General features: G+C 43.7%; 2 protein-coding genes across 2 annotated transcripts; both read left to right on the top strand.

Moving 5' to 3' along the window:
* The first annotated feature begins 792 nt into the window (after positions 1 to 792).
* Positions 793 to 8964, top strand: BCL10 (BCL10 immune signaling adaptor). The gene is made up of 3 exons (XM_084290716.1): positions 793 to 923; positions 5158 to 5446; positions 6547 to 8964. The coding sequence occupies exons 1-3, from the start codon at positions 825 to 827 to the stop codon at positions 6909 to 6911; spliced, it is 753 nt and encodes a 250-aa protein (XP_084146842.1). The 5' UTR covers positions 793 to 824; the 3' UTR covers positions 6912 to 8964.
* Positions 8965 to 9732: 768 nt separating this feature from the next.
* On the top strand, positions 9733 to 12516 carry LOC311211958 (UPF0690 protein C1orf52 homolog). Its single transcript, XM_084290979.1, has 3 exons — positions 9733 to 10010; positions 10109 to 10316; positions 11966 to 12516. The coding sequence occupies exons 1-3, from the start codon at positions 9747 to 9749 to the stop codon at positions 12046 to 12048; spliced, it is 555 nt and encodes a 184-aa protein (XP_084147105.1). The 5' UTR covers positions 9733 to 9746; the 3' UTR covers positions 12049 to 12516.

Genomic DNA, 12516 nt, shown 5'->3' with positions numbered 1-12516 from the left:
GGTTTAGTATGTAAAAGCAATGTTCTATATATTTAGAATGTTTGATGTTCATGTGTGTGTGTTGGTGGAGCGTAGACTCCCTGCACACCCAGCGTTGTTTACTTGCCTTTTATACCTTTCATAAATACGTCTTTTATAAATATTACTAAATTCAGATTGAATTGAGACTTCATTTATAACATCTAGGTCCAGAATGCACAACAGTTATTTTTATCAGAGTGTTGTAGGGAGCCAGTGAAGCCTACAGTAACATTCGCCTTGGAGAGAAGGAGCCAGAAGGCATTTGGTTTAACGGACAAGGATAGAGCCGGGAGCTGGGGGGCACTGGCCTCTGCCTCAGCTGTGCCACAGCCACCTCACTGGGAGCTCCACACACCTGAAACCTTGCTGAGCCATTTTGGGACTGATGTTAACGCTCTGGGCCAGGTAAGAAGGGTGAACATCCCCTGTGTGTGTGTAAGTGTTACGAGCAGAACCAACGTGCTTTTTAGGGAGCCGGATCAACCGGCAGCGTGAGGCAAACACCAGCACGGTCACACCTCGCGTAGCACGGCACTGGCAAGGCAGAGCGGGGCCGGGGCGAGCCGTCCCGGGGGTGCCGCAGCCGAGAGCAGCCGGCGGGCAACCCTCAGCCCCTGCCCCCTGAGGCGGCCCGGGGCGCGGCCGCCATCTTGTGCGGGCGGGGCGGTGACTGCGGCCGCGCCTCCTGCCCCTGCCCGGCCGCCATCAGCCGCGGGGCGCTGCCACCGCGCACGCCCGGCGGGGCGGGGAGCCTGGGTCGGAAGCGGTGCCGGGGGCGGCTTCCCGCGGCAGCGGCTTCCGCGATGGAGGCCGCGGGGTCGGGGCCGGGGTCGGGGCCGGCCTCGGCGGCGGCGGCGGGGCGGCCGCTGACGGAGGACGAGATGGCCGACGTGAAAAAGGAGGTGAGCGGCGGCACGGCACCGGGCGGCGCGGGCGGCGGGGAGCGGGAGGCGCGGCCCGAGCAGGGCCGAGCCGCTGAGGGCAGGGTGAGGCCGGGCCTCCCCTCACGGCCCCGCCGCCCCCCGGGCCTTTTGTGTGATTTATTTTGCTGTCACGTCGTCTGCCAACTCGTTACAGAGCTGAGCTGAGTTCTGGCTTCTTGGTACCATTACGTGTATGGAATTTTCTGTAAAAGCTTTGTCACGGCTCTGTGAGGTGTGTTTTGCAAGTTACTGCTTGCTTCTGTAGAGCTGCGGGGTAACGCTGCAGTAGGCAGCATCCCGATGTTACAGGGAAAAAAAAAAATGTTAAATCAGACCATCTGTGTAACGTTATCTAAATCAGTCTGAGCTACTGACTGTATTCATAGCTTCTGCTCACAAAAGTCCATCTGTGTCACTTCAGGCTCCAATCTTACAGTCTCCCACAGTAATCTGAGGACTTGGTGGTAACGTACTGGGTAGTAACAAATAACATTAGGTTTGTCATCAAAACACAGTATAATAAACCTGACTGCAGAGATCCTCCTCTCAGGGAGGTTCATTGCTCACTATAAGCTCTTGTAGCTGCTCCAAAGCTGTGCAGGTGGCTTTGGCCAAGTAACCTTGTCAGGATGAGCTGGAGATCCAGCCAGGCATTGGTTTCTTCTTGCAGTCTGCACAACACTGCTGTACATTGCATGGCAAGATGTGTGAGCATAACTGAACGAACAGTTGTCTGTGTCTCCAGTGGATTAAACAATGAACAAGGCAGCTAGGGTATCGGATATGGTGTAGACCCAACTAATCATTATGAAGGCATAGCTGTAACAAAAGTTTAACTGCTAATTAGCATCAATAAGCAATCTTCTTGTAGATTACACTTAAAATAAGAGGGTGGATTGATTCAAGTCACTCAAACTGATGCTTTTGTTAAAATAAAATGCAAATCTCTGTATCCTAGGTTTAAAAAAGTCAGGTAGTTAAATATATTTGTGCATAATTTCTTTTGTGCTTGTATTTCATCACGTGCATTGTCAGGTGGTTATTGCTCATCACTGACAGCTGTGTCACATAGATGGCTAGGTTAAATGAAATATTTTAGCACCACAGGCTAGGTTAAAATGTTTTATATTCTGTCTGCATTGCTACTTATATTCTGCTCTGTGCACCAATCTTAAAGCCATCAAAACCAGGGTGCTGTGTTAAAGCTTTATTTCTTCTTGGATATAGGTATTATCTTTGTGAAACTGAAGGTATGCTTGCTTAGGGTTGAGTATGTTAAAGTAATTAAAACATGGTATGTTTTTTGTAGGGTATGCAGGCATTTTCTGCTGTCTTTTGCTACAACCACACAAGTACTGTCAGGATTTGCTTTGGTATCTGACATCAAGTAAACTAGCACTGAAATATTTTTCCCCAAAACTTTCTGTACCTTCTCCCTACTGTTTTGTCACATCAGGGAAGAGTTGAGGTGACCTTACCCTGTGTTACCTCCTCCTATTCCTTACGAAGTGGACTGCGGAAGGGAAGTGATGCAAGAGCAGGAATTCTCAGTGTGTGGTGTGGCAGCATACCTCAGCTGGCTTGCAGGGGTGGTCTGCTCTGGGTAAACTTGTCTTGAGGAGAAATTGTAAAGGTTGGAATCTCACCTCCTCCAGCTGGGAAGGGGGCAGTGAGCCCTGCAAACACATCCATACAGAGCAAAGGGTTCTTAATGCTTGTGCTCTGTCCTTCCTGTCCTTGACAAACTGTTACCCTCTGAGGACAGTGCAGAGGGGAATTCAGGACTGGTGCACTTCATGCAGCGTAAGACTCATTGCAGAGCAATGTTAGTCAAAACACTGTAGTCGTTCAATTGAGTAACAGCTTGCTATATTCTTCTAATGCTGAAAAACATACTGACTCTTCTGCTTTTGAGTTGGTTGTGACTGATCCCCCTTGGTGGTAGGAAGAGGTTTATGAGAAGTGAAAGAATGCCGCACTGCTCCCAACACTCATAGCCAAGCAAGCACGGGCCTGTTGCACTTGGATACTTGATGGCAGAGAAAAATGGTGGGAGTTGTGCTGTTGCCCTTTTCTGTTCCTCCCAGTCTGCTGCACCAGCACGGGGGCAGGTAACTAACCCGCTCCGTTGATGGATCCTCTCAGCTGCCAGAGCTGGAGTGAGGGTGGGAACAGGGAGCTGCCCACAGCCTGAATTAGGCACCCTGCAGCCGCGCCCTTGGGGTTCGGGTTTTGTGTTGTATTCATTGGTGGTGGTCTGCTGCCAGCAGCTTTCCTTTCTCTTCCTTGCATGCCCTCCTGATTATTCCTTTAACTGCATAACCACAGGCTGTTTATTGATGGCTTGCTTTTGTTGGACCTCTAGGAGCAGAAAACTACAAGAGCACATTCCATTCTTCCTTTGCCGTGCTTAGTGAAGCAGTCCAGAAATTTTTTCTTTAATTGAATTATTGGTGTTTTCCACAGCACAGGATGCCAGGCAGTTCTATTGAGCTAGTAAATTCCTTTAAAGCAAAGTTGTCTTCATGCTGCTTTCATGGGATATAATTGAAAAGCAAGAGGATATTGGAAGACTTTCTTTGGGAAAAAAGTTGTGATTGTTTCTTTTCATCTTACCGCATCTCTCAAATGTAAAGGTGTTTTTTTTCCTTGTAGCTCTCAAATAATTTACCTTTGTTGAATCAAATGAGGCAACTTCAGGAGGAGAGGAGAGAATGTTTTTTCACATCAATAATTTTCAGCCAGTGTGTATCTGACTTGTGTATTTCTTCACAGGGAAAATTGTTGGCAAGGGAACCTGCTGATTCTGCAGTGTTACACAGAGTGTGCTTTTCAAGTAAAAAGATACTTGTGACTCTCATCTTCATAGAGCAGTTGATTGGTTATTGAAAGCAGAGTTGTGAAGGCAGGCATTAGTTCTGTTAAACTGCTGGCACCAAGCAGGCCTCTTAATGTGTAGATTGAAATACGGTGAATGTCATTGACGCTTCGGAGGTGCTTGTGCGGACCCTTTGAACAAGGGGGGTGGAGGTCACTGCTTTCTTTGCCAGATGTCTGAATAAACCCGTCAGTGTAAGAGAGGACACAGGATCTTACAAAGAAGAATTCAAAGTGGTGACTTTGCTCCTCTAAATTACCTCCAAAATAAACTGGTAATCACATTCTACCTGCATGCGGTTAGAAGGATGGCACATCTCTGCAGGGAGAAACAGAGGGAATGGGATGGGATACAACGTGTTGCAGTTCCTGAGGATGTGAAGGGCTTGGAACAGACTTCTCTGCTTTATCGTGCCCCGTGGTAACTGACTGCATGCGAGGGTCTGTAGACAATGGATGGAATCCGCTCCCAGGGCAGATTGTTGCCGCTTTTTTCCTTTTTCTTCTTTTTCTGGTTACAGAGAGGATTAAGCAACCAGCTGACACTTGGTAGCTGAAGTTATGCTGCAGGGGGGAGGCATTTTACTTCTGCCAGAGTCCTCAGAGATGTGCTAATTCTCAGGAGTCATTGCAGTGTGTCATAAGCGTACAGGGTGCTGCAGGTGTTCAATATAAAATCTTAAACCATCAGAAAGCAGATTGATAAAGAAAAAGCAGCCAGTAAAGTTGTTGAGAGTAGGTACATCTGTGAAAGAAAGCACAGGTATTGTGGATGCTGGTGAACTCAAATAGAGGTGTCTGTCTAATAAAACTTTTAAACAGTGAGTATACATGCTGTTGCTCTGAGACTGCTCTGCTCAATGTACAGAAAACATCAATAACACCAGTGCCATGGAGTTGGGCCTCTGGGATACAGATAATATGAAAATGTTGCAGTTGGGTAGTAAAATGGGGAGAGTGGGTATGCATGTAGGCAAAATAAGTAGTTGCTGTTGTGTTTAATTTCATTTTTACTTGGTGGCTGTTCTGAAATGTGATAATCATAGACCTAATGTAATATTTTCAGTAAATATCTGCCTTAATTACTTAAGATGCATTAAAACCTCACAGGTCACTCAAAGGAAAACTCCTGAAAAGGATAGGTAAATTAAAATGCTTTGATTTTTTTTTTTTTTTTTTTTTACACAGCTGCACTGAGAAAATTCTCCCCTAGGTAACGTGGTGGCAGCTTTAAAAACTGCTTGACTAACTTGTAAAAAAATCATAAAGATTTTTAATAAAGGCTTCTAAATGAATTGAAAGATCGGCTGATACTGGTTTGTTTTGTTTTTTTCAGGCTTTAGAAAGGATGCGACCTTACTTGTGTGACAAGATTATAGCTGAGAGACACTTTGATTACCTACGTTCAAAGAAAATACTCACCAGAGAGGACACAGAAGAGATCTCTTCTCGATCTTCCAGCAGGAAAAAAACTGGGAAGTTGTTGGACTACTTAGCAGAAAACCCAAAGGGACTAGATGCTTTGATTGAGTCTATCAGGCGAGAAAGAACACAAAACTTTCTGTTACAAAAGATAACTGACGTAGTGTTGAAAGTCAAAAATGAAAAACTTGAAGCTCTCAAAGGTAAGAAGTTTATAATAAAATCATCTAAGATAAAAATTTTATTTTGAGGGTCTGCAAAATAAAACTCGCACTGTTCAATCCATGTTTCTTATTACATATTTTTTTCCTTTCTCTAGTGTTTGGGACAGTGTTCTTGGAAACTGCCTCAGTTTGGGTTTAAAATCTCAGGACGATATCTCAGGCATATCAGGCAAATATCAGGCAGATAGCTCTGCCTCTTTACTATCTGAACACAAATAACAAAATGGGGAGAGGGGGGGAAAACCGCAAACATACTGTTTTGTTCTGATGGATAAGTTTTTTCACACTTCAGTTTTGCTTTCTATGAGGTTCTAATTCAGAACGCAAAATAAGTGGTTATCTTCCATCTTGTGTTTCTCTTTACTGCAGTGGCAGGATGCTTGGGTTTTGTTCAACTCTGCACCTCAGCAGAGGATAAGCCCACAAATGCAATATTGAGGGGAATTTTCCCCAAATGCTTTCAGTGCAAAAATTAAAAATAGACTCTGAATGTATTGCTTCATACAATCAGAAGTTTTGCTGATGCAGAAAACTGAAGTTGCTCTATGTATTCACATCTGAAGGCGGAAAAAGAAAGCATAAGCTTTCTAAACCAAAAACCTTACTTCCCCTTCCACACCCACCTAAAGAGAAATAAAGAAGGAAGAAGGTACGTTTTTGACCCTAGTCATGAAAGGTCTGAAGTTTTCCCTGGCTTCAAGTGCAGCAGCCTTCAAAAGCAGTCCAGTTTGGAGCAGAACAATGTGGCTGAAGCTTTTAAAAGGTTCTTTGAAGAATACAGTGAGAAAAGTCTATCGAAAGATAGTTCAGGCTGCCTATAGAAATGACATCCTAAAGCGAAGCTTAAGTTAGTGTGCTTTGTCAACTAGTAGCTGATGTAGAGAAATCATTCCCGTGGCTGATGAGATGACCTGCGTGTATTTTCTAATTTGTCACAACTACTTGGACGTCACAGGTGAGATGAAAAGGATGGTTGGTTCAAATTATAGACAACTGATCTTTGACAATGTTACTGATGCTAAATCAGTTTTAAGAGTGCATCATATTGTAATTAAATTGTTTGTTTGTTTTTGTCTTAGGTCTGAGCTGCAGCACCTGCATGACCTCGCTGTATGAAGGAACAAATAATCTTTCTAGATCATATTCTGATGAATCTAATTTTTTTGATAAAACAAAAGATAAAGAATCAACCCAGATGCATCATCCAGAAGAAGATTATAGCACTGCTGCGTTTATGTCTGCTGTCTCTCTTCATTCCATGAATTTGCCAATTGCAGAGACGGGAAATGCAGAGAGTGTGGTTTTCTCAGCCACCCTTCCAGGCCCTGGAGACCCCGGAGCACCCCCTCTCCCACCAGAGCTCCAGTCAGAACAGCAAGAACCATCTAACAGTTCAAGTGACAATTGCTTTTTGCCTCTGAGATCACGTTCTCTTCAACCTTAGTGAACTTAGTGACTTTTGTCTATTCATCCGAAGGGTACTGAAACAGCATGTGATGTCTTATAAGGGTAAAAAAAAGTTTTGAAACTGTTAGTTTGTGAAATCAGAGGAAACAGTCCATGCTATTTACTGTTTTAACATATTTTTTTTTTGTAATCAGGTGACTCTAGCTGCTTGATATCATGTTACTTAGGAAGCTTTTATTAGAAAAAAAAATCATGATACTACACCTGCAAAGTTTTGTGGTGTTTTTTTTTTTTTTTTTAACCAATATATTTAAGATTTTGTGTTTAGTTGCAGACACTTAAGCTGCAGTTTACAGAACAGTAAGTAACAAACCTGGTGTTCTTAGCCTTTCTGTGACAGGTGAAAAGCAAAGGTGGTTAGGAAAAGTACTGAGTATTGAAGTTAGCTTCCTGAACTAAAAGCTTAAGCTCGCTTGCAGAAAAGCTTGACCTCATTTGCCAAATTAAATACTTCTCTGTAGGATAAAGTCTGTCCTCCATGTATGTATGTTATGTGCAAAAAGTATTTCCATTTGCAAATAACACATCTGACCAAATCTGTTGCTATGCGTATTTGCAAGAAGTCTCTTATTTTTTGAACTTTTTGTCTACCAGTACATTGAAAGGCACTCAGCATCACAGTGATGTGAGCTAGCGAGTATACTTCCACAAGCCTTAGCATATTATTCTTGTATATTATTTAGAGATTTATGATTTGAGATGCACTTTAAATATAAATTCTCATTAATATTGGAAAAGGAAAGTAAACTGCTGTAACCACATCATGTGGGCTATGAGAAACTGCTGTTGTATAATACTGTTAAGGACTAATGCTTCTATATTTTGTCCCAGTAGGTAAGTAGAGGAGTTGTGTAGCAGGAAAGCATCCTTAACTGCAGGATTCTTGGAAATGTTGCACTTAAGATATCTACTCCTCGAGGCAGATAGACACGTTTACATTTCAAATTGCTTCGTCAAAGGTATTTAAACCATTTGAGCATGGGAAGGTTCTCATATAGCATGTTATATTGTGTCAAGAAATATTGCTCTCATACTCTGCTCTTGAGTTGAAATCTTTTTATGAAAGTGGCCTTTAATCACTTTAGAATTACTAGACAAAGACAAACTCTTCCTTGGAAATGTGTACAGTTATGTTCTGCAAAACTACACTTCAGTATTTTTAGTATATCAAAAGTTAGATTTGTATTTAAGGTTTAAATTATTTGGGCTCTTATGCAGTTCTGTAACTGTATCATTCCATTCAAATTCAAAGCCAGGGTAATAATTTAGGGCAATAACCCTAAATTGTGCTCTTGTTTTGAGGTCCTGCAGAAGGCCTCTCTAAATTTTTATTTCATAATTGCTATGGTTTTGGAAGGTTAAAATAAACTCCACTGTTCAATTATACTCTGTATTCAGAATGTAAATAGCTTACATTTGCTAAAGATGTGGGCTTCTGTTTAGTGTTTAAAATCCTTGATTTTCTGGTATGCACCTAAGGTGATAGACTGTCAGGATGGTGCAAATGCTTTTAAATGAAACTTCAGTACAGAAGGCACTCTGGGATTTAGGTACCTAAATGCAAGCAAAATCTTGCTCTCTAACATGAATTGGAGGGTAGGCGTAAATCTCTCTTTCACTAACTTGAACTGTAGTTGCATGTACTCTGGATGTATATAAATTTGTTTAAATGTCCCTTTGTTCACTGTAAACCACTTGAATTGCATTTGTGTTCTCAAACATTTTTTCCCCTCCTTGTTTTAACCTCCTTAGAAGCTTAGTTTTGGGTTTGTTCTTGGATCCTTGTAAATAGAGGGGAGAGAGGGAGGGAGAGCAAACTTGGCCTTAACTGAAAGAGCATCAGCTCAAGGTAAAAACCGCATTGCAGTTCTAAATCAGAACTTCCACTGCTGCCTGCCACACAGCACAGTGTGCAGTAGGCCTGCCTGTACAAGGATTACTCCTGCAACGGAGCCTGTTAACCTGAGACTTTAAATGAATGTATTATCTTACCAATGTTTGCAAGGTGCATTTTTTTAAAAAAATATATATTTTTATCACAACTTTTGGAATAAACTCTTTTGTATAATTGCTTGTTTTCTGTCTGCCTTTTATCATTGTTAAAATGTATAGGTTCTAAGTGCAGTTCATGACAGTGTCTGGATGTGGGATTTTGGTTTTGTATGTGAAGGGAGGCTTTTGTTCTCTTTTTAGATAGGTTTGTCTCTGGGGGAAAGACAGACAGTGTGAAACACCGGTGTCTGTAGTACTGCATTCAAGAGCAGTGTGTAGGGAAGATGTGCGTGTGGGATGAAGACCTCGTCCTCCTTAACTACAGACTCTGTGGTTCATGACTAGTATTGCTAACCAGATTCTTGTGATTTTTTTAAAAAATTATTTGATTGCTCCACTTTGTAAAGATGTGAGAAGTGTTGCTTCTGACCATGCATATAGTGACTTCAGTCTCAAGACATCTTTGATTAGCGAGGGAGAAGAAAACCTTTGTGCACTGAGCAGCGTAACTCAAAAGGATTCTTAAGTGTTGTGGGGACTTCCGTGCTTGTTATTCTTGTACTGTGTGTAGGGTTTCTTATGTTCCATGGTATTTAAGGCGAGAGATCAGCTGGACACAGTTTAATAATTCCCAGCGAGGAATTTTATCGTATTACACTCAAAGGCTGCTTCCTAGCCCTCTGCTCTTTTAGAAGAAACCGCTGGTTGTCGGTCGGTCAGTCTGTCAGTCAGGGCCGTGCCCGCCGCCCGCCGCCTCAGGCCGGAACCCCGGGCGCGGGCCCGGTTTCCGTGCGGGCCGTGCGGCGGCGCAGGCCCCGCCATGGCGGCGGAGGGAGGGGACCCGCTGGGTTTCTTCGCGGCCTACGGCAGCTCCAGCTCCGACTCGGAGGCCGACGAGGCCCCGGCCGACGAGAGCCCGGCGGGGGCCGGCGCGGCGCCGGCGGAAGGCAGCCCGGGGAGCCGGCCGCGGCTGCCGCCGCCCGACGAGCTGTTCCGGGAGGTGTCGCAGCCGCCCGCCTTCCTCTACAACCCGCTCAACAAGCAGATCGACTGGGAGAGCCGCGTCCTCAGGGCGCCCGAGGAGGTACGGGCGGGGCCGGGTCGGGCCGGGCGGGGAGCCCGGGGCTGCTGGGGGCCGGCGGGGTCCCGCCGCAGCCCCCGGCGCCGTGTTTCTCTCCGCAGCCCCCCCGGGAGTTCAAGGTGTGGAGGAACAACGCCGTGCCCCCGCCGGAGGTGTACAGCCCGCCCGAGAAGAAGCCCCCGCCGCCACCTGCCGTCGACATGGCCATAAAGTGGTCCAACATCTATGAGGACAACGGCGACGATGCGCCCCGGCAGGCCGGCAAGGCCAGGTTCTTACCGGACGAGGAGCAGGAGCCTCCCGAGTCAGGTAGGGCGCGTGTAGGACACCCTGCTGGTGGCCCTCGGGTGTGCCAGTGCTCTCCTACCCCTCCCTGAGGCACTGTCGTAATGCAGGGAGCTGGTGCAGAAAGCCTTGGGAAAAATTCCCTTTGTCTGCAGAAATGTAAGGTAACTTAATAAGTACGTAGCTTCAGAGAGGTTAACTGAAACCGTAGTGTTACGTACAGTACTGAGAACTGAACTTGACAGGAGATGGTTTGAAACTGTTAACGTCTGAAGGCTTCAATGGTTAAAACTTGCAAGTTCTTGGAGGTTTATTCAAGACATGCTATCTCCTGTCGTAAACACGTAACAAGCGATGCTCTTGCATGGTTTGCAATCTGTTCCTTTCCTGTGCAGACCTGGTGTGCTTTGCAGAGACACGTGCTTCAAATCTGTGTGCATAAAGAGCAGAATTGCCGGCACGTGGTTTCTGTGAGTAGCCTGTGACTGGAGCTGTTCCTGACTAATTCAGAGGAAATTCTGCTGGCCTCTTCTACGTCTGCAGCTGCTCAAGGGCAGAGCAGTAACTGGCTACAGTGATGGTAACCGAGTTCAGTGTGTGTACAGCATATTCTGGGGTTCCTGGAACCAACGAAGACCCATCAGGAATTTCTCTGATCCCCTTCCATTGTCGTTAGTGGAAGCAGGGAATGATTAAAAGGCATTATAGAGCAGCAGTTATGAGAGACCAAGAGGCTCAGGACTTCCTGGAATACAAAGAGGAGTGAGAGCTGCTTTTAATACTTTTGTCTCAACCCTAGATGCAGATGCATTTGAGCAGCAGGTCAGATTATTTTTATAATGTTTGCAAAACGTGGGGTCCAAGGTGGAAATTAAAAAAAAAATAAATAAAATGCAAGTGACAGATTACTGAAGAAAATACTTACCGTCCTTTTCACTGTTAATTGTGGAACAAATACTAGTGGTAATCTAGGAAATACAGAAAGAAATATTTGAGAGATGGAAGAAATTATTTTATTTAACAAAAATACAACAAAACAACAAACTAATGGAGAAAGAGAACAGCTGATGACAAACAAGAGAACAAAACCAGAAGAAGAAGTTTTGGACTTCTAGAACGTACAATATTGTTTTGATTGACCAGTTAAGTTTTCAGCAAACCTTTTGCAAACAAATTTTGTTCTTTTTGCTTTCTTGCACTTTTTCATTCTCTATGTTCCTTTGTTATTTTATCTCTGTCTTGCTCTATTTGTTCTCTATGCTGTTATTTTTTCTCCACGCTTCTTTTCTCTTAGGCTTCACCCAGAAACTAAAAAGATAAATTATTAATTTACCTTGACTTTACTTTCTGCTTCTAAAATGTATTTCCTAGCTTTTTACCACATCTATTCAAATAATATTTTTTTAGAAGCAGGTACTGCATATTATCTAGCATAACAAGGCCTTTTCTTAGTTATACTCTGTGATCCTTGGTAGTTAAAGCAGCAAATCAATCCTATTCTGACCACGTCTTGTCCACATTCCAAAAATGAGGATGTTGTCAGTTAATATTACTGTGTCTCTTTTCCAGGCATCTTGGGTGTGGCTAAGTCAGTTGCTCTGGGATGAGTATGGTGTTTAAGACAAAAATACTGGTTTTGCTGACTTGGATTAATTCTGTCTTTTTATTTAAAGATGATGAAAAAGACGACGAACCAGCTTCTGCTAAGAAACGTAAACTAGACTCTGGGGAGCACACAAAGAGGAAGAAGGTATAAGCAGAGTATGCTTGATTTCACTATAATGAGAATTTCAATGAACTTGGACTCCTCTGTTGGAATGGGAAACAAATACATGTTTACTGAATTCCTCTCTCCTGTTGGGTAGGGAATCGTATTTCAGCAGTATGCTTGCCTTTTGGAAAGCACAAAACTCCATGGACAGTGTTGCAATAGGAACTCAGCTACTAAACAAAATTTAAACCAGTTTATTTAAAAGAGGTGTCTTAAAGCATTGTGGTGGGTACTTGTGCAGGTTACAGGGTTTCCTGGTATTTCATTTGTCAAGAAACCTGGTAACGTGAGCTTTTCTTGATCGATCTTTCCATTGTGTCAAAGCCTTTCATAAAGGAGCGTATACTAAAGATTCTTTGGGTATTATACTGTGACATGTTTTAATAAGGCTGTTTTGGAATTTGTGTAAAGACTGTAAATAAGCCACTGGAATAAATCTTACGTTTGAAAACA

Source organism: Netta rufina, assembly GCF_964035555.1.
Source record: "Netta rufina genome assembly, chromosome: 8".
NCBI classification, from domain to species: Eukaryota; Metazoa; Chordata; class Aves; order Anseriformes; family Anatidae; genus Netta; species Netta rufina.
Note: the sequence above shows the minus strand (reverse complement) of the source record. Positions and strands in the feature narration are given on the sequence as shown.